Source organism: Rhea americana, unplaced genomic scaffold (genome assembly GCF_003343005.1).
Source record: "Rhea americana isolate MKP2758 unplaced genomic scaffold, rheAme1 scaffold_16, whole genome shotgun sequence".
Taxonomy (NCBI): Eukaryota; Metazoa; Chordata; class Aves; order Rheiformes; family Rheidae; genus Rhea; species Rhea americana.
This window is the reverse complement of record NW_028185705.1, coordinates 4,974,282-4,998,004: the sequence shown is the minus strand read 5'-3', so window position 1 is coordinate 4,998,004 and position 23,723 is coordinate 4,974,282. Positions and strand designations below refer to the sequence as shown.

Below are 23,723 nucleotides of genomic sequence, written 5' to 3'. Positions count from 1 at the left end.
GACAGGTCTTAAATAGCAAGATTGTCTCCTCCCTCCCTCGCCTTCCCTGCCCCCAAAATGTATGTTCTGGAAATGCAGAGTTTGGCCACTCCTGAAAGTAAGTGTACTCCACTTTTTAAATTCGTACTATGAACTGCTTTCAACCGTGGTCCTAAGCAAAACCAGCAAAGCCGTAGCAGCGGTGGCTCCCGTCGGCTTGCGCAAGCGTAGCTGTGTATTAGTATAGCATAATACACCCTTCCCTCCTATAGGAGCACTTGTGCTGTCATGTTTTTCTCCCAATCAACTGCATCCGTTCAGGATCAGAAACCAAAAATCTTTAATCAACGCGCACTGTAGCTCTTTCTCATGTGGAAGGACGGAGTCATGTATTCCAACCTGTGTCTAGCATAAGTCCTTGCTTCCCGCAGAGAATGTGCAGCTCGTTATTTAAATTCCTTAATTGTTCTGTCTTAATAACACAATAGAAGCATCTCAGAAATGGGCTCTTACTGTCAAGGGCCAACAAGCAATGGTTGCAGAAAACGTCCGTGTAGTTTATAGTAAACTCTTGTTTTCTAATGCACGTTCTTTGTGTGTCATTTGGTGAAAAGTTCTGCTTGTCAGTAGTTAGAAATGGCTCTTGCATGGTTAAGAAATGCTGTGTGGTATATTCTGGCCAGCCCAATATACTTTTCATGAAGTATGGCTGAAATGAAGCCCTTATGGTGGTTTATCCTGTGATGATATCCCATTGCTCTTAGTGGATACAGGTAGACCTGAAGAGGAAATTGCTCTTCTGGTTTCTAGCTGTGAACAATGTCACCACCAGCAAATGTCACCCTGAGGTAGTGTTGTGGTGAAAATAACTGAACTTTTGTTACATTATGCTTTCTTGGAAGAGGTAGTAAAATTTCTGGTCTTTGAGTGGGATCCTTAGGCCTGCGGCATTAGCTGTACCTATCATTAGACTTGGTACAGCCCTTTATTACTTCTTGGAAGCTATCTGAAGTAAGAAACAATTAGTCTATAAACGGGAATAGGAGAGCGCTTTTTTTCTCATGGATGTCTGCAGTAAAATTTGAAAACAGTAAATAGCTCTTTATGGCTAGATGTCGGCATTTGGAAATGGTTAGCTGCAGTCAAGTTAAGGCAGCCTAGTGTGGCTGCRGAGTACCTGCGGTAGGTTGGCTCCAAATTCCCCTTTGCGCAGGGCAGCRTGTCGGTACCGATTCCGTCCCGTGCTCGCTGGAACGCAGCGGACCCCGAAYGCAGGAGCGCTGAACCTGATGGTGGCAACTGAGCTGTCTGTCTCTGGTCTTCCCACAGCAGCTCCGAGCATCCTGGCGCTTCCAAGCCTCCCTTAAGCTCCTCCAGCATGACCTCACGGATCTTGCTACGGCAGCAGCTCATGCGTGAGCAGATGCAGGAGCAGGAGCGGCGGGAACAGCAGCAGAAGCAGCAAGCAGCCCAGTTCATGCAGCAGCGCGTGCCCGTCAGCCAGACACCTGCCATCAACGTCAGCGTTCCCACCAGCCTGCCCCCCGCCACTCAGGTACCAATGGAAGTCCTCAAGGTATGTCAGGGTCTTTGCCTCTCTGTTTCATAGCTCTTGCTCGCTGAATRCACTTTATATAAGAGATGTGGTCGCAAGCACTTATGGCAGCTAAAAAATCAGCTGCGGTCTGACTTCATTTGTTGCTTAATTTGGGATCCTCATACCAAAGAATGGAAAGTCCTTTTAGTTTGTGTGACTTTTTTTTCCCTCCTCTTTAAACCTTGATCTCAGGAGGGAGGTTTTGTTACAAAACTGGTCTCCTTCCTGTTTTCCCTTTGGAAAACTTTTCACAGTGTCTCCGGCACTTTTATTTTCAAAATAAATAAATAAATAAAGAAAGAAAGAAAGAAATTGTTAACAAGTATTTAAATCAATATTCTATTTTTAAAGAAAATAATGAAATAGTTTCTTAAAATGGAGTCAAAACTCATTACAAAAGACCTCTTCAGAAARCCTTAATCTGAAAAACGGGTGAGTTTCCAGCCTCTTGCAACTAGCCTTCGTAATCCTTTTTTGCTTACATGACTTGTATGCTGTTAGTAGCTTTGGATTCCTTGTCCTACTAGAAGCTGTAGGAGCTTGTTAGTATCTCACTGTCAAAGGAGATGTAGCTTGCTAATTACTGGGAAAAACTTGAACAACTGTAAGAAAAGAGAGAACTTCATACAGAGGGTAAGTCTAAATAGAGTAAAGCGAGGAGAAAAGTGTTAGGAAAAGAATGTCAAAAGTGCCTGAAAAATATGAAGAAATATTTCATGAAAGCTTTGAGGAGTTATCTATTTACTCCACATTATTGCTAAATCTTTTTTATTACAGTGTGATACTTAGTAACTGTTTTCTGTTGGTAAGCATGCTCTTACCAAATAAGTTAGCTGAACTTGGTTTTAGTAGCTTGTTACATTTTGTCCTCACTGCTCTATATTAATAGTACATGTTTAAAAATCTAGTCTTGAGGTAGGTTTGCAGGCTCAGTATTTCAAGGCARATCCGTACATGACTAGTTTATGCATTATGGTATTGTTCTGATAGTGCCGAATTAATGTGAAAGTGGGAATACCAAAATAATAAGTAAAATGTTGGACTAATTTAGGAGCAAAAAGAAGGCAAACGAACTTTGAATTACATATTTAATATTTAATGGAAATGTTTGTATGAATGCACATGCATGTGCACGTAATAAAGAACACTTTTGAAAGTGCCTGCAAAGCAAACTTGTCTCTGTTGTCTAACACTTGTGCGTTCTGAATTTGTTGAAATTGTTCTCTAATTATAACAGTGATGTTGTAATTCAGATCTACCATATGGGTAGCTGATATGAAATAGTTTGCACTTGGTTAAATAATGTCCTGAAGAACCATTAGTAATGGTCTCTGCACTGTCTGTCTTAKAACTACCTTTATATGTCTTCCCTCCCTCTGTCCTTTGTTTTTGAGGCATAAATTGCCAAAGAAGCTGCAGTTTAAAGATGATGTTCAGTTATTACAAACTCAATTACAAAGAATTGTTTTTTCATAGGATTTTTATGTGGATCTGTGAGCTGTTGGACCATTGCTAGGGAACTTCACGCAGAGGGCTCGAACCTCAATTCTCTTAATTCAGAACCATAAAAGTAGTATCCACAGCCTTTTCTCAGGGCAGAAAATCTCCTGAAAGGAGACTGGTACTTTTGTGCTCTTCATTGGCCGAAGCGACGGTTTGCTTAACCATGCAGAGCAAAACATTCAGTGCATGTGTGCTTAGCTGGCTTCTACCTTAAAAATACTACCTAGCGCTGAGTCTTTTTAGCAATAGAGGACCATGCTTTAAAGGTGATGACTGACATGAGCTATCTGCTGGAGCGAAATGACAACTTTATACCTGTCATCTGCATTTACATAAATAATAGCTAAAATTAGCAATAAAATAGAATAAAAATAATAAAAYCCCCCCACCCCCCCCTTGTAGTCCAAATGAGCCCAAAAGTCCTCTTATTCCCTTACTGCTCATGAGAGAAGAGACAAATTTGCATAGTTTTTCTACTTGTGTATTTGGATGGAAACTGCTAGAGATTCATTCTTTTACCCCCCCCTTTTTTTTTTTAAGCAACAAAAAGCAAAACCACCCCCCAAAACAAATTAACTCCCTCCCCACCACTACCACTTTGACTAGGTCTGTACAAAATGAACAAAAATCCTACAACAGAGCTAACTTCCAGGCTTGAAATCTTGATTTTGTTGAGAATTTAATACCGATGTTTCTGTGAGACTAGGATTTTATTGGAAGGCCCATAGATGTCTCTTTGATTTTGATTTTGTTTCTAATGCTTTTTTTATTTTTTATTTATTTATTTTTTTTAATGAGCTCTTTGTTCTGAAAGATGATATTAACAAATCTCAGGATCTTCCTAGTCAAGATAGGCTGACAGGCAGCTATACCGTAAGTGTAATTCTATATTTGTGACGTTTCCCTAGAATTATTGTTATACTTCAGTTGTGGTGATTTTCCACAGCTGTAGATTTTCTCTATAAGAGCAGTACAGAAATTTTTAGACACATAGGGAACTACAGCTGGTAATTTTATTATCCAGATGGTCTGGGTTTAGTGACCTTAAAAAATGAGATAGACAAAAAGGGGATTTTTACACTTTCAGAAATGTTCATCTGCAAGGTGATTTTCTTTAAAACCAAACTTTTTGAAGATTACTTCACAAACAAAGTAAGACCAAACGTAGGACTTTTTYCTTTTTTTCTGGAAAAAAAGATTTTTAGCATTAAAAATATTAACCCCCCCCCAAATTAGCAAAACGTATTAAAAAAAGCTGGATTTGTTCACCTTTCWTAGTTTGTAATTGCACTATGCGAGTTGCTGTTTCTCCCATATATCGTAGTGTTAGAATTATAGTTGCATTTTGGAGTATGGTAGTTTGGAATGACTAGCTTATAAAGAAGCCAAAAGCATTAACGAGTTTGCATTTTCTRCTTGTTTTTAAGATGCTTAGGATGTCCATTAAAAACAATACAGAAAGAAAGAGTAATACATGTAAATCTGTGTCACATTGCATTGGAATCTCAAAATTACATACTGCTGTATGTTTATGGCCATATGAATAAATAGGATTTCCTTTACTTGAGTAACAACTTTAATTGCATCATTACTCTGTCTAGTAATATAGCTTGGCATGGTAGGAAATGACCTGTTGGAATTTACATTTTGTGTTGCTTTTTGAAACATAATTAAGAGGTAGACTAGGAATAGATCCAATGCATTTGAAACAACAGCCCTTAGGACCTAATAGCAAAAGGAGGATATGTTAAGGATTTCACTTATGCTTCTGCAGAGCTGATTTTGATTTTTACAACCATTAAGGCTARTTTAGCTGTAAACATATTCTCATCCATCTCTTATTGTTAGCTGAAGACTAATGTTCAGAGATGTTGGAATTTCTTTACTCCTGCTCTAGTCCARTTTCTTGCTGTGCCTTGGAAATAGKAGAACGTAAGTTAAAATGTGTTGGTCGTTGGAGTAGTTCCAAGCCTTGTTTAATGTTGGATTGGAATTCATGTACAAAGAATTAATATATTTTTTTAATACAAACCTTAATGTCTTGGTTTACAGAGTGTGGGACTTTTATGGAATGGCTTCTTCCATATGGGTGCGTTTTAGCTTTGTGTATTTATTTGCTATAAAGAAGCTGGTGCTTTGTTGTTGTTTGCAGTTATTTTCGTGTACAGCAGGTTTCCTTGCCTGTGGAAGCAAAAGCCCCTCTGCTGATGTTAACGGCAGATATTGCAGAGCTGCTCCCTGGGAGCTGGCAGTGCATCCCCGCGAGCGGAGTCGGCCCGGGCAGCAGTCCCTGCTCGCCGTCACCGAGACCTGCTCTACCTTAATCCTTCTGCTTGTCATGCATACCTTTTTAAAAAAATGCTGCTGTTATTCCCATGCTTTGTGGGGCTAAACTTCTGAAAGGTCGTGAAGCGTCTGGCTGTTAGAAGTCAACAGAATACACTGCTGGTTTGCAGCAAAGCTGCTTGGTTCCGCAGCTTCCTCGTTGCTGTCACGGACTCGATCTGTTCTTGTCTTCCTGTTTGATACYGGAGAATTGGTTTTTCTCCGGTAGTTCTGGCAGTTGTCTGCTGACAGCATTTTAAGGAGCATCTGCTGCTGATGTGATGTGTTCAGCAGAGCCTAGCAAGCATATCTGTCGTGACTCTTTGTCACGAGCCCCCCCTCCCCATGCAGCAGTTTGCAGGATCCCTGTAAAATGAGAGATCTACCTGCCAGCCCGTTACTGGCAACAGCATGACATCTCCACTGCCTTCGTGACAGACAGTTACGTGCTTGCCTCGTCTGTAGGGTAACTCTCAGTATTCTGCATCAGTCCAGGCAGCTGATAAAGCCTCCTCCGTTGGGCAGACAGAAACATTGATGGTGTGGGGYTCACCACCCTTTTGCATGCTTTGAAGAGATGCAGATTTTTTTTCCCCCAGTATTTAAAAGGCCCAGAGAAAAATAAGAGTCACTCTAAAGCTATCTGAAATTGTCAGCCGTCATGCCTTCTTCTCCCAAACAGGACTTGCAAGTTCCTCTAGTTATTTTTCTGATCAGTCTTCAAGATGCTCTGCAGATAGCAGAAATCTGAACTGAGATGTGGATTGTTAAGGCTTTCCTTTGAAGATTACTTGTTTCGCTTCCCCCTTCTTTCTTTCTTAGGTGTATTTTGTTGAGGTCTTACCTTAYTACAGAACTTGCATTGACTCTGTTTCCATGTTCTGATAAGTCCAGAATGTAAACTTCTTGCAGAAATTCAGGAAAGTGGGCAAGGTGGAGGAGTGGAGACTTGCTTGTTTGCTTGTTGAAAAATGATACAAAAACTTAATTGTATCTATGCTGAATAGTTTGTATTGTTTTGCCTGACTTCTGGATAAAGGTGGCTGTTCAGAACAAGCAGAACACAGTCACTTAAATACCTTGGACCTCCCTGCCCAAAATGCAGTCCTTTTCACCAGTGGCATCACAGAAATCGCGACTGCTATTTGCAGGCATATGCCTTCTAGGGAAGGAGATACATTGGAGCAGTCTCAGGTGGGAATCAAGGAACGAGAGGCAGGGCCAGCTTTGGTTCGGAGAATTGCAAATCTGGTTACTTGGAAAATGCTGCCAGGTCTTGCAGAATAGGACTTGGGGGGCAGCTGATCTCTGTGTCTGCATGTTTCACTGAGCAGGCGGGAGGCAGAGGATCAAGGATGAGCACTTCTCTTCCCCATGTGTTGCTTGTTAATGTTCCTCAGTTGGCACATGTGTGCGACTGCTGTGCTGTCATGATCTTAACCTGTCGCACCAGGTCATGGTACAAGGGCTGGTGGAAAGATGGGACGTGGTGAATGGCGTGGTTGCTATCCTGGTCAGGATAGCATGCTAATACTGTGCCAGAGAATGCCGTTTGCTTCCTCCTCCTCATGACTTTGGCATGCTTCATGAATAGCACGGTAAGAAAAGTGCTGAGCCTCCTGTGTGTGTCTTGCTCCCTCGCTGTCTGCTATTTGGGATTTTGGAGTATAGCTTCCCCTTGGTACATTTGAGATGATGGCTGCTGGCCCACGAGAGTTGTGTCAGATGCTGCTGCAAATCCCTGTATGACCACGAGGGTTGGAGTGGAGACCTGCAGTGGGTGTCTCTGCTGCTTGGAATGGTTTCTACAGTGGTGCAGATATTTTTTTGTTTGGACACTGCACTAGTGTTTTACTGGTATAAGATATAAATAGGTCTCCTAAACAGCAGATGACATAACATTTCCCTTTCAGGATGTTAAAATCACCTCAAAGAAAAACTCTTTTCTGCTAATTCGTAGTTATAGCCTCTCTTTTTTTCAGAGGGGGTCCTAGATGCGCTGAAACCTTTCCTTTTTAAAGGCTAGAACCGCATACTGATTACTAGGTTCTCTTTTGTTTTGTTTATTCCGAGAACTTTTGCCCACCTCAAAGAGGTATCATGGGCTGATCACTGCCGACACCAAAGTGGGTCCATTCCCCTCTCAACACAGTACCGGCAATTGCTGTGGTTCGTGCTTATCTTGCCCCTTTTGGTGGCTTTTCTAGAATTGACAGACCTGCAGCATTGTGGGTGCTGGTTGGAGCAATACAGGGGACCAGGCGGCCCTCTTGCTTTAGCCCTGTGCACCACCACGATAAGCTCTTTGCAGCAGATATCATCTTCGTTTGTGAAATGCCATGCATGCCTTCTGACTGTTAATGACTATGGGCATATATCAAAAAAATACCTCCTGGTCCTTTAGCAACGTGTTGTATTACAAAGAAYGACTTGTGGTGTTAATGTAGTCTCTCTGCTTGCTAGAGAAGTCTGTGCAGTTAGAAATTGTGTTCTTTGTGTAATAATTGCAAGAAAACTTCGTTGCACAGGAGACTTACTTTACAGTTCTGAAGAGCAGGAGCAACGGGATGTCAAGGTAAATGTGTGATAGCATATGCTACAGTACATGTATGTTTGTGGGCACTCTTACCTGATTAAAAGCTAATTTAATATTACTTGACAATAGCRGGTAGTAGTGCGTGCTGGTATGTTAAGTAAATGTGGCATCTTTGCAAATGACAGCTTGGAGAAAAGACTTGCGAAACCAGGTCTTGTTGAACTACGGATAGTTTTTAAACTAGGATTACTTATACTGGACGACTCTAAAACTCTGGTATTGTAACTTAAGGCAGACTTTAGAGGTTCTGTAGTTGAGTACAGGCTTTTCTTTATGAAGATCCTGCTTTAGACTTATACTTACATCGGGTCTTACAGATTAAGTATTGGTTGAGGCCTTAAATCTTTTGTTGAAAGCCGTTCCAAAATAAGAACTGGTGCTTGGATGCCTGTGGTTAGGTGCAGAGGTAAAATGTAAATTCTTGCTTAATGTAGGGGCTATTAGACATCAAAAAATGCATGGAATTCAAGGGCGAAATGTACTTCTGTGCAAAAGTATTTGGCTGCTTGAGTGTGAGTGCAAAAAACTGTTTTCGCCCCTCGTCCCAGTTGCCCTTTTTCCTAGGGATGCAAATGTGTGTGTTGCCTAGCCCTTGAGTGAAATGCTGTTACTGGTGAAGATGTCTGGTCGTTCCATCCTGACACTTCAGCTGCAGTCCCTGCGGTGTAAAACACAGMCTTGGACGTTAGGGAGGAGCAGGGCAAACCGTACTGCTGCTCAATTGTGCTGCTGGGGGTTAAGGTATTTCCAAAGGCAATAGTCTTGGGAGTGGAGTGAGCATGGGGATTAATTGCAATATTTATCCCATAGCAGCCCCCCTGCCACCAAACATGTGACTCTAAATGTTAGTACCCCCACTTGGATTTGGTGGMATTTCATGTGGGCTTACTCAAGTGCCAAATTTACCTGCTAATTTAAAATAGCRTTCAGTCACAAAAAGGAAATAAGGATGTATTTGCACAAAATTACTTGGTTATCTGGAAGTTGTTTGCCTTTGAGAATGCCATTGGCTGTTTATGCCCTACTGGTGGTCTTATTTGAGGATTTGCTGTCCTGCTGACATGGTAGCAGCTGTAAAGTCGAGGAGAGCTTGCCGTCTTTGTCCCGTTTCTGCTGCAATGCACTAGTTTGTGATTGTCTACCTGTRTTTTTTGGTGGCTGAGCTATCAGACCTTGGGAGAAGGTGGTCCACCGTGTGTCAGAGGCTGTTTCAGCTATAGAAGATGAACTTCACAGAAGCAGCGGCTAATACAGATTTGGAGGTGCTCATGGCTGTGGGCATTGAAAGTGTCAGTGAGATCCTGCAGTCCACCAGCAGGTTGTATTAAGTCCTTCTTGCAGTCAATGTTAATTTAAAAAAACATYTTAACTATGCTTTCCTGGTTGAGTCAAGAACATAGGAGAAGGGTCAGTGGTGGTCACTGAAGCTCCATGGCTTCCTTCAGCCAAAAATAGTGCCCAGAGCCACACACAATGTTGAGGGATGGGGCAATCTCTGAAGGTTTAGGCCTCTGTCAACAGTTTTGATAGAGGGTGAATTTTAAAATGTGAAAATTTAGGTCTACTTAAAGTAATCTTTAGGTATTACACGTATTCAGAAATGTTTCAGTTCTTCAGCTAGCTTGGCAGCATTATTCTCYGAGACGCTGAGCCTGTGTAGTGAATGAATTCAAAGTGACAAGCTAGAGACATTCCTGCCATTCAGGAGAGGCTTAAGGAATTTCTTATTGGCTAAATTACAAATATGTAGCATTTTGCCCAGCACTGCATGGCAATTTCAACCTGCCTGACCGTGACAAGATTAGCAGTTTTGTTCCCCCTCCCCAGCAGTAATAAAAAAAAGGGGAGGGGGAGGGAAGAAAAGAAAATTAGATTAAGAAGTACCAGGCAGAGATGCAAAAGCTTGAAAGTGTAAAAAACAGCCTTACCTTGAATGATTTGTCTGTTGTTTGATTGGTTCCTTAATTAGCCCCATGTCCTTTAACCTCTTGAGAAATAAGTAAGGGATAAATTTGGGGATAAAGACAAAGACGCCCAGAGATTTACCACACACCGCTAGGTAATTCATCAAGGAATGTTGGTAATTAGCCCTGCCTCTTTCCTTTCTGGCTCATTTAATAAAACTGGTTGATTTAAAATAATGCCTGCTGGTTCATTATCAACTACTTTAAGAGCCAAGTTATGAACTTGAAACAAAAACAAGATTGTGTTGTCTGCAAAGGACCTGGTGGGTTTAGTTCACTCTTTTTTTTTTTTTTTTAAATAAGTTATTCATTATTTTTCCCCCTAACTCAGTAATTAAATATTACTTTGTTTGGATTACCTTTTGGCTTTTTGGGTGTGTTTATTTCTAGTGCCTGCTGCTAAGAGGCAGAGAGGAGAGAAAAATTCCAGGATCTTAAAGAGGTGCATGTCGGATTGTGTTAAGAAAGYATGGCCTGATGGAATTCAGCTGAATACTTACTTTAGAATAGTAATAGTCCAGTTGAGGTAATGGGTAGCTACTTTAATCCTTTATCCTTTGGAAGTGGGGTGCCAGCTTCATGACTTGTTCTTTGACCAAAATAGTCTATTTTAGTAACGCATCTCATTTAGTGCTAGTAATGGAAATTGTCCCAGAACTGAGGACAGAACACGTGTGGTTTCTGTTTTTTAAAGAAAATAGTCATGTAGCATTCTTTAGTTAAAAATCTTAAGTTTGTCCTCTTTCTTTACAGATAAGAGCACCTTCACTCACAAATTAACCATAGGCTTGCCAAATCTTGAATCCTTTAGAATATGTTCTCCAAATCTCTTCATCAAATCTCCAATCTCTTCATCAGCATCTTGGAACAGAATTGGATACAGTGCTTCAGTGCATGTGAGGAGAAACATCTTCCTTGCTCTCCTTCTTGCTCTCCTTCCAGACATCCCTTTTGCAGGATTATGTTTATTCTCAGGGGAGCTTCTGTTCCATTGCTTTTCGTCATGACCCTGCAAAGCTCAGTGACTACTTTTTATATGCTTGCCAGAGGGGCARATTAAAGAATATGGTGGTCAGGTGGGCATAGCCTTTGAGCAGTCGCTCTGTGAAACTGTTTCTTTTCCAGCTTTTAATTTTCAGCCACACTTGTCAGTAGTTATAAGAATATCTTGCTGCCTCCAAACRCCTGCACAGAGGGAGAGTGAGCTAACAGCTGAGCCCTGCAGGCTGTCCTAGAAGAGCTTCTGCTGGATACTAGTTCCCCCACTTACGGTTTTAAGACTTGTTAATATACTTAAAAGCTATATAATATGGGTCTAGTTGACTTAGAATTATGCAGTTTTTCAAGCTTGAAATGATGTTGAATGCACAATCACAAACCTTATTCAGAACAAAGATAGTGGCGTAGTTAAAGCCATTTTTTTTTTTTGCAAAGTTGTTATATAACCAGCAAATGCATAAAACCCCAAGCTTTGGGTTGCTCAGATCATACAGTTATCCTTTTAAGATGCTGGGATGTTACATAATTTTTTTTCTGCACCTCTGTGACTTAGCGTCCTCAGTTTGCTGGGTCAATATCAATAGTTTGAAGTCTCAGCTAGTTCTCTGAGAGCTCTTGAGTAAATTGTCCAGGTCAAGCAGGTTTTTTCTTTGAACTTTACCACAAGCAGCTTGCATTTCATTATCAATATTGGAGTAATTAAAGCAGTACATGAAATACTCTGAAGCACTGGAGAACGTATTCAGGTATGTCATTCGTTGCATTGCACTTTCAAAGTCTCTCAGCAGATGGCATCACAGTTTCCAAGAGTTTCTGTATTTCTTGAGAAAACTTTCAGTTGCTGCAGGAGTCGTCTTTCTAGACTATTCCTTCTTCTAGTGCAAGGATAATACTCAAGTGTTAGAATCTGTTTTGACATGTTATTTTAATAATGCTGTTTGCTTGTATTATCRTGCTTTATTTAAACTAGTGATTGAGGTGTACCTTTTAACTATTAACCAGTTGAATGTGGTATGCAATAGTTACTATATGTGAAAAGATACTGTTAGTCTGTGAAAGGCAGGCTATTTCTTGTAAATAAACCTACCATTGGCCTCCACTGGAGGTGGTAAACTTGTTTAGCAAGTAGGTTTGGCTTAGTGAAAAAGCTTACATGGTAGAACTGGAGTATACTTCCCATTGAAAACTTTGTAGCTACAAAACTATAAAAGACACAACTGTATTGCATTAAACTCTACTCCCCTTCCTACTTTGTACTATAAACTCTTATTTTTGCAGGCAGTGAGAAGTGTTAATATCTTTAGCTAGTTTGGCATTTGAAAATTGGATTGTGTAGAGTTTGCTACAGGATGTTGCACCTTTTCTTCTCTGGCTTCTAGTGTATATTTCTGTGATAATGCATTTTTCATTTGCATTGTTTTTTGGGATTGTTTTTATAAAAGCTGTTCTTTTGCCCCACCTGCCCCATAAACTTGCTGGTGATTCTAATGTGGACACTACGGAGGAACTGGCACCAAGTATAGTAGCCACAAGCTCAGTCCAAGGGAAGTTTTTGTGTAAGCCCCATTGTACAGGGAGGTGAGTTCGGCAAGCTGTTATTTGGTGTTTGCCAAACCACTAAACGTACTCTCACTCTGCTCGAAATAATACAGCTGATGCAGGAGCTGCTAGGTGCAGTCCTCTGGGCTGAACTGCACCAGAGGTCAAACTGGGTTATCCTAATGACCTTCCTCCTTTAAGGCTGATAAGGGAGTACTCATATGATGCGGGAATGTGTTTAAGGGAATGAAGAGGCTTAGTGGTCCTTGAAGTATCCCTGAGAACTGATGGTGCAGTAGGACTTGTAGCTTGTGTGTCCAGACTGCTTTGATTTTTTTTTTGTTTGTTTTTTTTGTTTGTTTGTTTGTTTTTTTGGTTCCCCTCTCACAGCAGCTACTGAATGGGAAGATCAGAAATGGATGCAAAATCGTAGACAGATACCATCAAGGAAGTGGTGTGTGTCTGAGATGTTATCCTTGAGGCTGTTGCATTACAGAAAGAGGCTGATGTTTCTCACCTGTCATAACTGGACCTCATGCCAGACTCTGATTTTTTTTTTTTTTTTTTTTTTTTTTTTTTTTTTTTTTTTTTATATAGTCATAGTGCTTAAAGCCACAAGAGCTTGAAGACGAGGAAAGTCTGTAGAGTTCTAGCACAGTTGGTAGAAGYATTGCTGTTATTAGATGAGGATGTATATCTGCATGCACATGAGTCTTGTGGGTTTTTTCTCTCCTGTAACTCCCAAAAGTTAGAGATGTTTCTCGGGAATACTAGTCATATCTTGCTATTTGCCTTCCTTTCTATCCACATGYAACATTCCTGTCCCAAGGTGAAACAAAACTCATTTGAAGATGCATGTGATGGCTTTGGAGGAAAAATGAGTAACTACAACTGCATTTCTATAATTTATGTGGCTTACACAACCCACTTAAAGCTCTGGCATCAAACAACAGAGTTTTTGTCCCCAACTTGACTGGAATCTGTGTCATATCTCAAAACAAACGCACTGACATCAGCAGGAACATGTCTTGCGTGTTTAAAGAAAMCCATGCTTCCAAGAGCTGTTTCTCTGTCTTGGGGCGACATCCTCCTTATTTTGGTCTACCTTCCCCTTTTGAAGAGGGGAGGGGGTGGCAGCTGTGCTTGCTGATGGGCATCACGGGCCACAAGGGTGCTGCCAAGGAGCTGCGGCGTTGGAGCACTGCAGGGCTTTTGCTAGGGCTGAGGTTTGTATCCTTGAGGGTCTCTGGACACATGAACATGGTTAAAAAATCTGAGCACAAAGCTCTTGCTTATTGCTGTAAACTGGAAAATCTTAACAGCTGCAGTGAGCTTTAGGCTGTTTTCCCCCCTTTTCCTAATAGTGACGCTCTTCTAATTACTATTTTTTTTTTTTTGTTTTTTTTTTTTTGAAATGGAAGACCTTACCAGGAAACTGCTGTATTACGATACGCTTGTAGTGGTATAAAAATACTAGCCTCTGTATGAGTTATTCTGACCTGGAATCAGAAACTAGCTATGGAATGGGAAGCAAGCTTTGACATCAAGGTATGTGAATCAAGCATACATTTTAGGCATTTTTCCAAAAAAAAATAAATAAATAAATAAAATAAAATAAACAGGGACTCCTGGGTGAAACTGTCAAAGTTCACTTTGAGCTTAATGGCTGCTTATGAAACAACACTTTCTGCTTTTTTTTCAGAGGTAAATATAAATAGACATTAGTAGAAATCCTCCTTTTATGAGATGGTCACTTCCCTTCCTTTAAGCAAAACCTACTTCAAGATTGAGGAAGAAAACAGCCTATCTATTTCAGGCCTTAGTAAGGGAAATGCACTGAACTTTTTAGTCTTTTGCACATCTACTTTTAGCTGCCTCATTCCTTGTCTTCTCTTTGCTTTTGTCATGTGGTGTGTTGTGTGTGTGTTTTCTTCCATCTTTATTACTGTTTTTTACTCTGTGACTGCCCCAGGCTCCACTGTTTTATTTTCTATCTCCGTTTTCTCTCCTGTCTTTGGTGTTGGCATTTTACACTTTGACTTTTGGCAAGACCTTGGAAGAATCCAGAATGCCCATGATAATGTTTTCTGTTTGATCTTCTGCATATAGCCGTGAGGACCTTCAGACAGACAGACAGGACAGCACAATTTGTGGTTGTGCCCTCACTGCAAGACCTGACTAGCAGCAAGGTCTTGAGGAAAACGCTAGATATCTTCAGAAGTAAATAGGGGACGGGAGCAGGGTGGATGGAAATGTGGTGCATGACCCTTTGAGATGGCTTTGAGCATGTGCCCACATGAGTTACGCAGCCTGCGTTAGAGGCAGTGTGAGGCTGGACCCAGAGCATCCTCTGAACTGAGGGATTTTTTTCTTTTTTCTGTTGTATGGTATAGATAAGTGTGTAGCTTAGGAGAGCTGCAGTTAGTGCCCATCTGAAATGATGCATCAATCTGTGYTTTGGGAAGGGCGCTTGTTTGCCAAGCCAAAAGTTTCCTATCCAGAAGGCAGATGTGGCACACTGACTTTTTAGCGTTTGCCTTAAAGCAGAAGCTTTTGGCACAACTCTAATTTGGGAATAACAGCCATTTCTTAGGTTTTAATTCCTCTGAAATCCAAGTTTTGCCTTTGGATCCAAGATTCGCCTGCAGTGGTAGCACATAACTGTGGCATGCAAAAGTCTCAATCCAGCAACTTCAAAACTTGCCATGGATTGCACATTGTGAGGCTTACAACATGTTAGTACTGGAAAAGCAGCTGGGAAYTGAGTTACAAAGTCGGTGTGCAAGGGAAGATTGTGAAAGGGGAGGTGTTTATATGTAGGCAGGAGTACTTTGCAGCCTTAGCTAGGAACGCTTATATCCTTTTAGGAAAAGGATACGGTTTCATCTGTGTAACCAATTCTTCTATTTAGCARTCTGTCATAAAAACAAACTTGCTTTATATATATAAAGGAATAACCAAATAAGGTCAGGTTATTCTCTAGGAACGTCACGCTAAGAATAAATAAGCTTTTTCACATAACTGCTGAATCCTGAATTGATTTGTTTTTACTGGTGCTTAAGGGAGAGTAATTTCCACTGAAAAGCATAAAGTTCAGAATTAAGTTTTGGGAACAGGAAAATGGCAAAGTTGGAAGTAGGTAGCACAAAGGAGGAGATCAGAACACCGCAGAAAAAGCACTTGGAGTTGAAAGGGAAATGCAGCCGTAACACAAGAGGACTCTTAGGGGAAGAATTCACGATCATGGTTTGGTCAAGCATTGCAGTGCTTTGCTATCATGTCAGGAAATGCTTTAAAGTTAATTCTTGTCCTGTTGAGCAAAGAAAATTTCTAAGAAATTAGACTTCTGATATTAAAAGAAGTGGCCACCACTTTTGTTGTTATAACTTACTAATTGAACAGTCTTCCTTTGAGCAGTCTAATGCTACTTAATACAGATTAAGTCTATGTGGCTATTAAATAAATTTCCAGAGACATGACACAGATCTTTACAAAGTATACTTTTAAAGGGTTTTTTTGAAGGAAAAGCTCCTCTCCCCACTCTGCTAAAAATAGATTATTTCTGAATAAATACTAGTTCCAGAAAATTTTGGGGGGTGAAAATTGAAATAATGTTCGGTTATGTGATTATTTTTTTTTCTTGGCTTTCTTTAGGTGGAACAATATATTAGGCCCTGCAAGTCTGGCACAAACAAAGTTTTACTTCTTGATACCCAYCAAACCCCAGCACTCTGAAATGCCAGTATGGGTTGGGTCTGAAAGAAACAGTTCCTCCAGGGAAGAAGTAAAATGACCTTAAATGAGTCAGCACTTCTATCCTAGCAATTGAGTTCCCTTCTCCTGAAAGGAAGGGAGCTTGGACCACAGGCACCATTCGTTCTGCAGCAATTAATGGGCTCCATTCACATGAAAGTTCATATATTCCTCAAGGGTTCAGCCCTGTATGCTTTGCTGTGTAAAAGGAAAAATAGTATTTAATCATGATAGTGTGGCTTTACAAAAGAGTTTATGCTTCTCTGATGTACACTGGCTTTTTGAGGGAAGAAAAGTGGTGCCTTCTGCTCTGCAGTGCTTCTTATTTAATAAGTAGTTGTTCTGTGCTAAGTGCAGCTTCCTGCACGGATTACTGTTTAGATCTGCCTTCTGCCTTTCCCTGGAGCATTTAATGTAAATAACAAAGGAAAAGCTTTCCAGCCTCTGCCRGAGCTCAGTCCGTTCCCAGGACTTGTCCTTAGAAAGCCGTTCTTTCTGAACTTCCACCTTCTCCAAGGAACCTTATTAATTCCACTCATCCGCTTTGTTTTAAGCTAGTGAGACTTGCTCACCAGGCTAAGATGACTAAATCAAGTAGTCATCGCGGTCAGCATGATCTCTTAGCCCGCAGTGTCTAGACATTCCACTTTGAATGTAAAGTGAAGAATGTGCTGACTGCTGCTGGACCCAAGGAATAACAAAAAACAAAACTACTGGAGGAACAAATTTAATTAACTTCACGTTTTCTTCTCTAGTGCAATTTTGGATGATAAAATTACTAGTTTAACTATTGCTACGAGGTAGCTATAAGCAGTAGGCCCCCAGAAGAGGTAAGGTAGAAACAACTTTAGCTGTGATTCAAACAGTTTCTTATTTGTACTTTTTTTTTCTTTCTCCTTTTTAAGGTGATRATTCCATGATACGTTGAGTTTGGCAGCAAAGCTGGCTGAAGACGTTCCTTCCAATCATGATAGTTATTGTCCCCTTGGTTGTACCAGTACATCTGTTTGCGGGGCCATACTAAAAAAACATGASATTACTGAAATGGGGGTGGAAGAAATGTCGGTTTTTGCAAGAGTGACTTTTTTCTATCAGCTTGGTGATTTTGATCGTTTGGATTAGTGTAGCTCTGAAGATAGTTTTATTGTCACTACAGAGTGGGGAAAGAGCAGTGAGATGATGTGGTGGAGCAAGAATCAGCAGCCAGACCGCAGCAATGGGTAACACTGCAAGCTGGCTTGGCTATGGATTGTAGAGCTGCACCTTGAGGTCCCCATGGAGCAGGACAATGTCTACATCCACTTGTCCACACTGGCAGGTTGACCTGCTCGATGTTACTGTGATTTCACTTTTTGCTGTAACCGATGCTTTTGGAGGATTACAGCTCTTGCTGGTGGTTTTAAGGTGCCTCAAGCACCCAATGGAAGTAAAAACCCCATTCTTGTTCCTCTTCCACCCTTCCTGCCTCAGACCTTCTCAAAGCTGATAATGGTCTTAGTCCTATATACCTTTTCTTAATCTCAGTAAATCAAGGAAGAAAATCCTTGCTGTTTGTGCTGTCTGCGTTAGCCTGTTAGTGCGGAGCAATAGTGGACTTGAAGTAAATTGCCAGTGGTCCCTGGTTATTATGTGCTAGTTTATTTTTACATATTGCTGTTGATGAGTACTAATTAGATTCTTGTCAGAGGAAGTTAAACCAGAAGACCTCATGTGCTCCAGCCACTCATGGGAGCTCAGTCTAGAGACCAGACTAGAGCCAGTCGCACATAAAACTGCTTGAAATGCGTATAACTTTCCCTTGTCTTGCACTGAGTTACTTGATGTTGCACATCTAGCTTAGGGTCCTCTGTTCCAGCTGCTGCTAGATCTGTTTTTGCTAAACTCAGCTGTTTGCTGTTGTAGCATCTTCTATGGCTCTTAGCACATGTGTTGTTTTTTTTTTTTTTTTACTATTCCATTTTATGAAGCAATTACAGGCAAAATGGATTCATACTGAGGTATAAAAAGGGGCGAGGAAAGTGGAGAGATTAAACTAGTTTCTACTTAGTCCACATCTAATCTCTAATTAGACCCAGCTAACTGTTTCACATCTGCTTGCCTTGGGTTGCATTATGTTCCCATACCATTTTTWGGTAGCTAAAACTTCATATGTGCTATCAGTGTTGAAATGTATCTTGTTAAAAGAAGTGCAGTATTGCATGTATTTTTCAGTGGCAGAAGGTGATACGTGTTTTTTCATGCAGATAAATACAACTTTACTGGAAGATATTAGGTCTGTCTCCCGTTGTGAACACAGTTCTGTTCTTGTAATAGCATTTGAAGGGTTACATTAGTGTGGGTCAAGTGTGGTTTAAAATAGGATTCTTTTGAGACCAAGCCTGGAGGCTCTGAATTTCTTTCTCAAAAGCTGTTTTGATCTTCTGACAAAACTAACTTCTGAATTTCTTAGCAATACTTATTTGCTGTTAACCTTTGGAGAACTAGAATGATAACACACACTCCTCTTTGTATTTTGTGAATGTGCCTTTCCTGGTGGGTTCTTTTATTTTTTTTGAAGTTCTGATGAAACCATTGAAAAGAGTTTTCTGTAAACTGTTTGGGAAGGTGGAATTTGCCTGATGTCATACAATAAAATGTGATTCCAGTCCTGCAAAAAGAGTTTTAACCCTGACCTCAGCAGCATTCTGCACAGTGTCAAGACCATATAGTACCTTGCAGGCCCAAGAGGCTTGTGTGTAGTTGCATGCTGAGAGTGCTGCTACTAGGGTATGCATATATGGAAATACAGCATGGCAGAAGTTTTGACTATCTTTTTATTTAACATGCACATTTGTGTGTGTGTGTATATGTGTGTGTGTGTGTATATACATACACACACACCCATTATATATATATATATATWTTTTTAACTCTTCCTTGGTCTCAGTTTTAAGCTTCCCTGATAAGAAATGTATCTGTGCAGCATCTCCTGAAGTCATGACCCTGACTGCTTTTGGTTACAGTTGCAATATAAACAAGGTTGAGGACGGCTAACTAAATTTTTGTTGAAACAGAAGATCTCACCAGTTCATGCAATTGTGCGTTAATACTCTGGCCTGATCAGGGGCCAGTTATGTGGATAGGAGCTTTTCATTTCTCAGCTGAACTCAGTATTTACCTACCACATGTGTAAAGATGAGAAGGGTTTTCAACAGCTCATATCTGCAAGACATGGAGGGGCAGGTGTGGGGAAGGTTACAAAAAYGGACCAGTGGCTGGGTGTTGTTTTTGTAAATGCAAAATAGAAAGTGATGCTATATCTCTACGTATGTGAGGCCTGAGATCTTCACAATGCTGAAGCGTTGCCATCCTTTCTAATAAATGAGCCTGTGCTAGTCTTGTTCCTTCTGGGAGCCGGGAGAGAGCTTCCTTCTGGCTGTTCTGGGAATAAGTTCTTGGGGTGTAGAGCTGAAAGCATTCACCCTAATGGCTGTTTGCCTTAAATATTTCTTTGCGTTACAGAAGTATTATGGAAACACTCCTCTTGGCTAAGAAATCAGTTAGAACGCTAAGTTTAATTGAGGTTTCCTTGTTTTAAAACTAGAGTGGAATAAATACACTTAATTTCATACTGTTGTTACATTTGATCTCTTGTGACTACTGTGACGTCTGCTGTAACACCTATGTATAAAGCGAGATATCAGGAAATAAAAGATGTAATGCTGCTTATTGGGATTAACAGTTCTGCTTGATACAAAAAGGCATCGCCATTCAGAAGCAACTTTGGCAGTGCTGAGTTTTAGTTTCGATGCTCTATAGCATCAGCTGGACCTTCTGGGTAAATCCTGCCTCTCGAGTGGTGATGTTCCTCCCTGTRTAAGGGGTGTACACCTTTGTGGCTTGCCAAACTACCCCCAAAAATATATATATCCAGAATTTGGTATTTAGCAGAATGCTTCAGATTGTAGCTAGTTGAGCCTGCGTAAAGGTGATTTGGATTATGTTACACTAGAGATCGTGATGATCAAGCACGCTGAGGTACCGAAGCCGTTTTATTACAACTCAGTAGATTTTTAATACAATCGTAAATAACATTGCGGCTTGTTGAACAGAAGGATAAAAATCAAGCAGTTCAGTGGTAAGCCAGCTTGTGTTTCCTTCCCTTGAATGAARTCAGCAATTTATTATTATTTTAGGCTGTTTCTAATGATTGTGTTAGTAGTGTGGATAAAAAGGTTGTCTGAAAACTGCTCTGTGCTTCTGCTTATTCAAGTCTTCTATACGGGGCTGACATAAGGCAGTATAGGCTGTAGGGAAAGTAGTATAGAGCCCAGCTGAGTCTTTCTAATCCTTTATTAACTGTGACRTGTAAAAGTTCAGGGCACTTAAACAGCACAAAACTGTTTTGAGTTAACAAAATCTTCATTCTTTTGCTAATTTTTTTCTCGTGGCACTATGTATTTGTCATAAAGCGTATAGCCTCAAAACAGATACATGCTAAAACAAGTGTCCTTTGTGCTGCTGGCAGTGCATTGCCAAGCGATCTGCTAAAATAAATGGTCCATTCGAAATTACATTGACTCTAATTTTTGGATGCATTTTTGAAACGTTTCCCTAGGAAGGCTCTCTGGTAGTGAACGTAGGCTAGACCAGTTCAAAGCACGTTGTGTGACATTGGCTGTTTGATATTTTAGAAGTGTGGGGGGTTTGGGTTTTTTTTTTTTTTTTTTTTTTTTTTTTTTTGTTTTAAAACTTGGTTTGTTTTGTGGCACGTTCTTGATACGTACTGACTTGGCTGCATAAGTGACCTTGAGTGAGCGCTGCCAGTCTCAGTGCCCTGTGCGATTATGTGAACAACGAGCAGAGCAGTATTTCACCTAGATCGTTTTTAGACTAAGCGTACAGCAAGCAGAAACGTCCTTCTGATGTGCAGTCCACTTCCAAAATAGCRTTTTCTTCCTTGAATGTAATAATCCAAGAATTGATTTGGGTTTATAAGTAGCTTTTCTTAAAAGTATGTTTCTGCTTATGATTTTTCATGTATTTTGGTCTAGTGCCATCTTTATATCTCTCTCCCTATTTTCTGGGCCTTTGAATGTTTAAATTTTCTGAATAGATACTTTTAATAGCCCACGGGTGCTATTCAGTGTTTTTTTCCTCTCAAGCCAGCATTGTGGATTCAAAATGCCTTAAATCAAACTTTCATTCCTTGCTGAGTCCAACAGTGCTAAAGATAATATTCCTCAACATTTGAAAGTATTTTGACTCTAAACAGTGTCTCATATGCTGTAAAATAGAGCAAGCTTTCACAAACCTCAGGGTGACACCTGAGAGCCGTGTGGACGGTATGGATTTTTAAACTTTATGAAAGTTACCTTTTCTATTTGCTCTTCTACACTTTTCAGCTACAGTGTTGGCAAAATAACCTATCCTAGCTTTAATTTCAGCTGTGAGAGCTCAGCATTGCATGGTGTTCATTGTTAAGACAAGTCCACACAGGGAAGAGGTAAACTTCCTGAATTAAAATCTGTTTTTGGAAGAGATGAGACTTGGAAGGAAACAGCCCGTTCTGTGTACGGCAACTCCACAGCCCCATGCAACCCCTCCGTCCTTCGGAGCAACGCGAGGCGCTGCCGGTGTTGCAGGCTTTGAGGAAACCCGTGCTCCTCCTTTTGCGTGACTAAGTGCATGCTCTTCAGGTGCRGACTCCAGAAACATATCCAGAGTCTCTAAATCTGTAGTACATATAATAGTTAATATGCTGTAAGTGATAAAGCAGCTATTTCCTGAAGGATGAACTTGGTCTTGCCGTAGAGCTAGRTTCATGAGAAGATGCATGGATTCAGTGTAAAAACCCAACCTGTACCTTTCCCTCGGGGCTCTGTTGCAAATGAGGGAGATACTCTACTGTTCCCACCAGGAGAAACAGAGCAGAAGTCAGCTGTTGAGTATACCATTTTTCACAGCAGACTAGAAGTGAAGCAGAGGCCTGAAAGTGAAAGATTTTGTCATCCAAGTCTAGCAGGGGTCACTGAGGACGAGAACGGTTGCTGAAGTAGTGACTCCTACAAAATGTAACTGATAGTCGTGCGCGGTCTGTAAATATGTGACCGCGTCCAAGCTGGCGCTGGCTAGCACCATGCTCGGCACCCTTGAGAGGACGATAAGGCTGGACAAATACTGTTACCTCTCTGAAGTGACTCTTGCAGGTCAGTAGTGAGCAGTGAGAGAGGGTCTGGGTAGACCCGGTGTTGGTGCTGTGCTGGCTGCACAAGGGGTGCAGGGGGTAGTATGCCACGGACATGCAACCTGCATCGATTCCTGTCGTCTGAGAAATTGGTTAATCAATGCATTTAACTACTTCAGATACTGTGTTATGTGCTGCTTTGGCTAGWTCATAACTTTTTACTGTAAATAGCTTTTTTGACACAAAAACTTCATGCTTTCTGCCTTCTTCCATGTCTTTCACTTGGAGAAAGGGTCATAGGAATTTTTGATGGGTAAAACAGCTTCTAGTTGTGTAAGTGGTGTTTGTTCTTTACAACGTGCCTTTTCATAACTGTGTTTTGTGTTTAAAAGCGACTGTTGGATCGCTTAGGCTGCGGTCGTGTTGCTGGATCTGCAATAGCTCGCTTGTACCTGCCTTGGTTTTCACATTCAGGGATTTTGGGGAGGGATGAATTAAGTAACCAGAATGTTCCAGTAAGTGTTAAYGGATGTCGCTTCCCTGCACTGGCTGTGTCCTAAAATAAACTGTTGAAATAGCCTCTGAATAATAGACTTCTCTGAAAAATAGACTTCTGCGTGTCATTCCCCAGTCAACAAAAGTAACTTTTTGCCTTGTTCCTGTTCTGGGGCTTTCTGATCAGTGTTATTTTTGTCCCTGTTTCTGGGTAATGGACTGAATGAAAGGGAGCAAATGTTCTTTAAAAAGATGGAGGGCAGGGAGAGGGAGAGAAGAGCAGCTACAACATTATTGAATAGTTTTAGCTGTTACTGAATTCAGAGTTGCCCTATGGGGAGCAACGAGCAGCACAACCCAATCAGTGTAATTCTGATGACACTTCAAATGCGGCAGCTGTTTCATCTTGGAGGCCTGAAAAGGCTTCAGCAAGCAGAAGAACTGARCTTCTAAAGCAAAGCCACCTCGGGCCACTGATGTCCTTAGGGGGAAAAATGTGATGCCGTCACTTARCGTATGAGTATTACATGTGGGAAAATGGCTTTTGAGAATGAGTTAAATCATTGTCCCGCTAAGCTACCAGAATTGCTCAGAATTGGGTGGTACGAGGCGTTTTCTTAGCRTTGTGGTGAAACCCATGATCAATATTGTAACGAAATAGTTGAAGGTTTAGATGATGCTTAGGACTTCCAGGCTTAGTAAATCAAACTGTGATGAACGTTACTTCTCTTGAAATTTGCCAACCTAGATTCAAGAGCCCGTAAGTAAACACTTAGGTGAAAATGATAACCCATATTGCAAAAAAAA

At 40.8% G+C, this 23,723-nt stretch overlaps 1 protein-coding gene across 11 annotated transcripts in view; it reads left to right on the top strand.

The window, feature by feature from the left end:
• Positions 1 to 23,723, top strand: part of MITF (melanocyte inducing transcription factor) — a 104,504-nt gene that overhangs the window by 56,142 nt on the left and 24,639 nt on the right. For 9 of the 11 annotated variants that reach the window (XM_085300074.1, XM_085300069.1, XM_085300064.1 and 6 more), the window contains exon 2: positions 1,309 to 1,555. In XM_085300074.1, coding sequence (XP_085156200.1) covers positions 1,358 to 1,555 — 198 coding nt within the window. In that variant the 5' untranslated portion in view covers positions 1,309 to 1,357. The remainder of the gene's footprint in view (positions 1 to 1,308; positions 1,556 to 23,723) is intronic. The other 2 variants (XM_085300073.1, XM_085300067.1) reach the window with 1 other exon arrangement.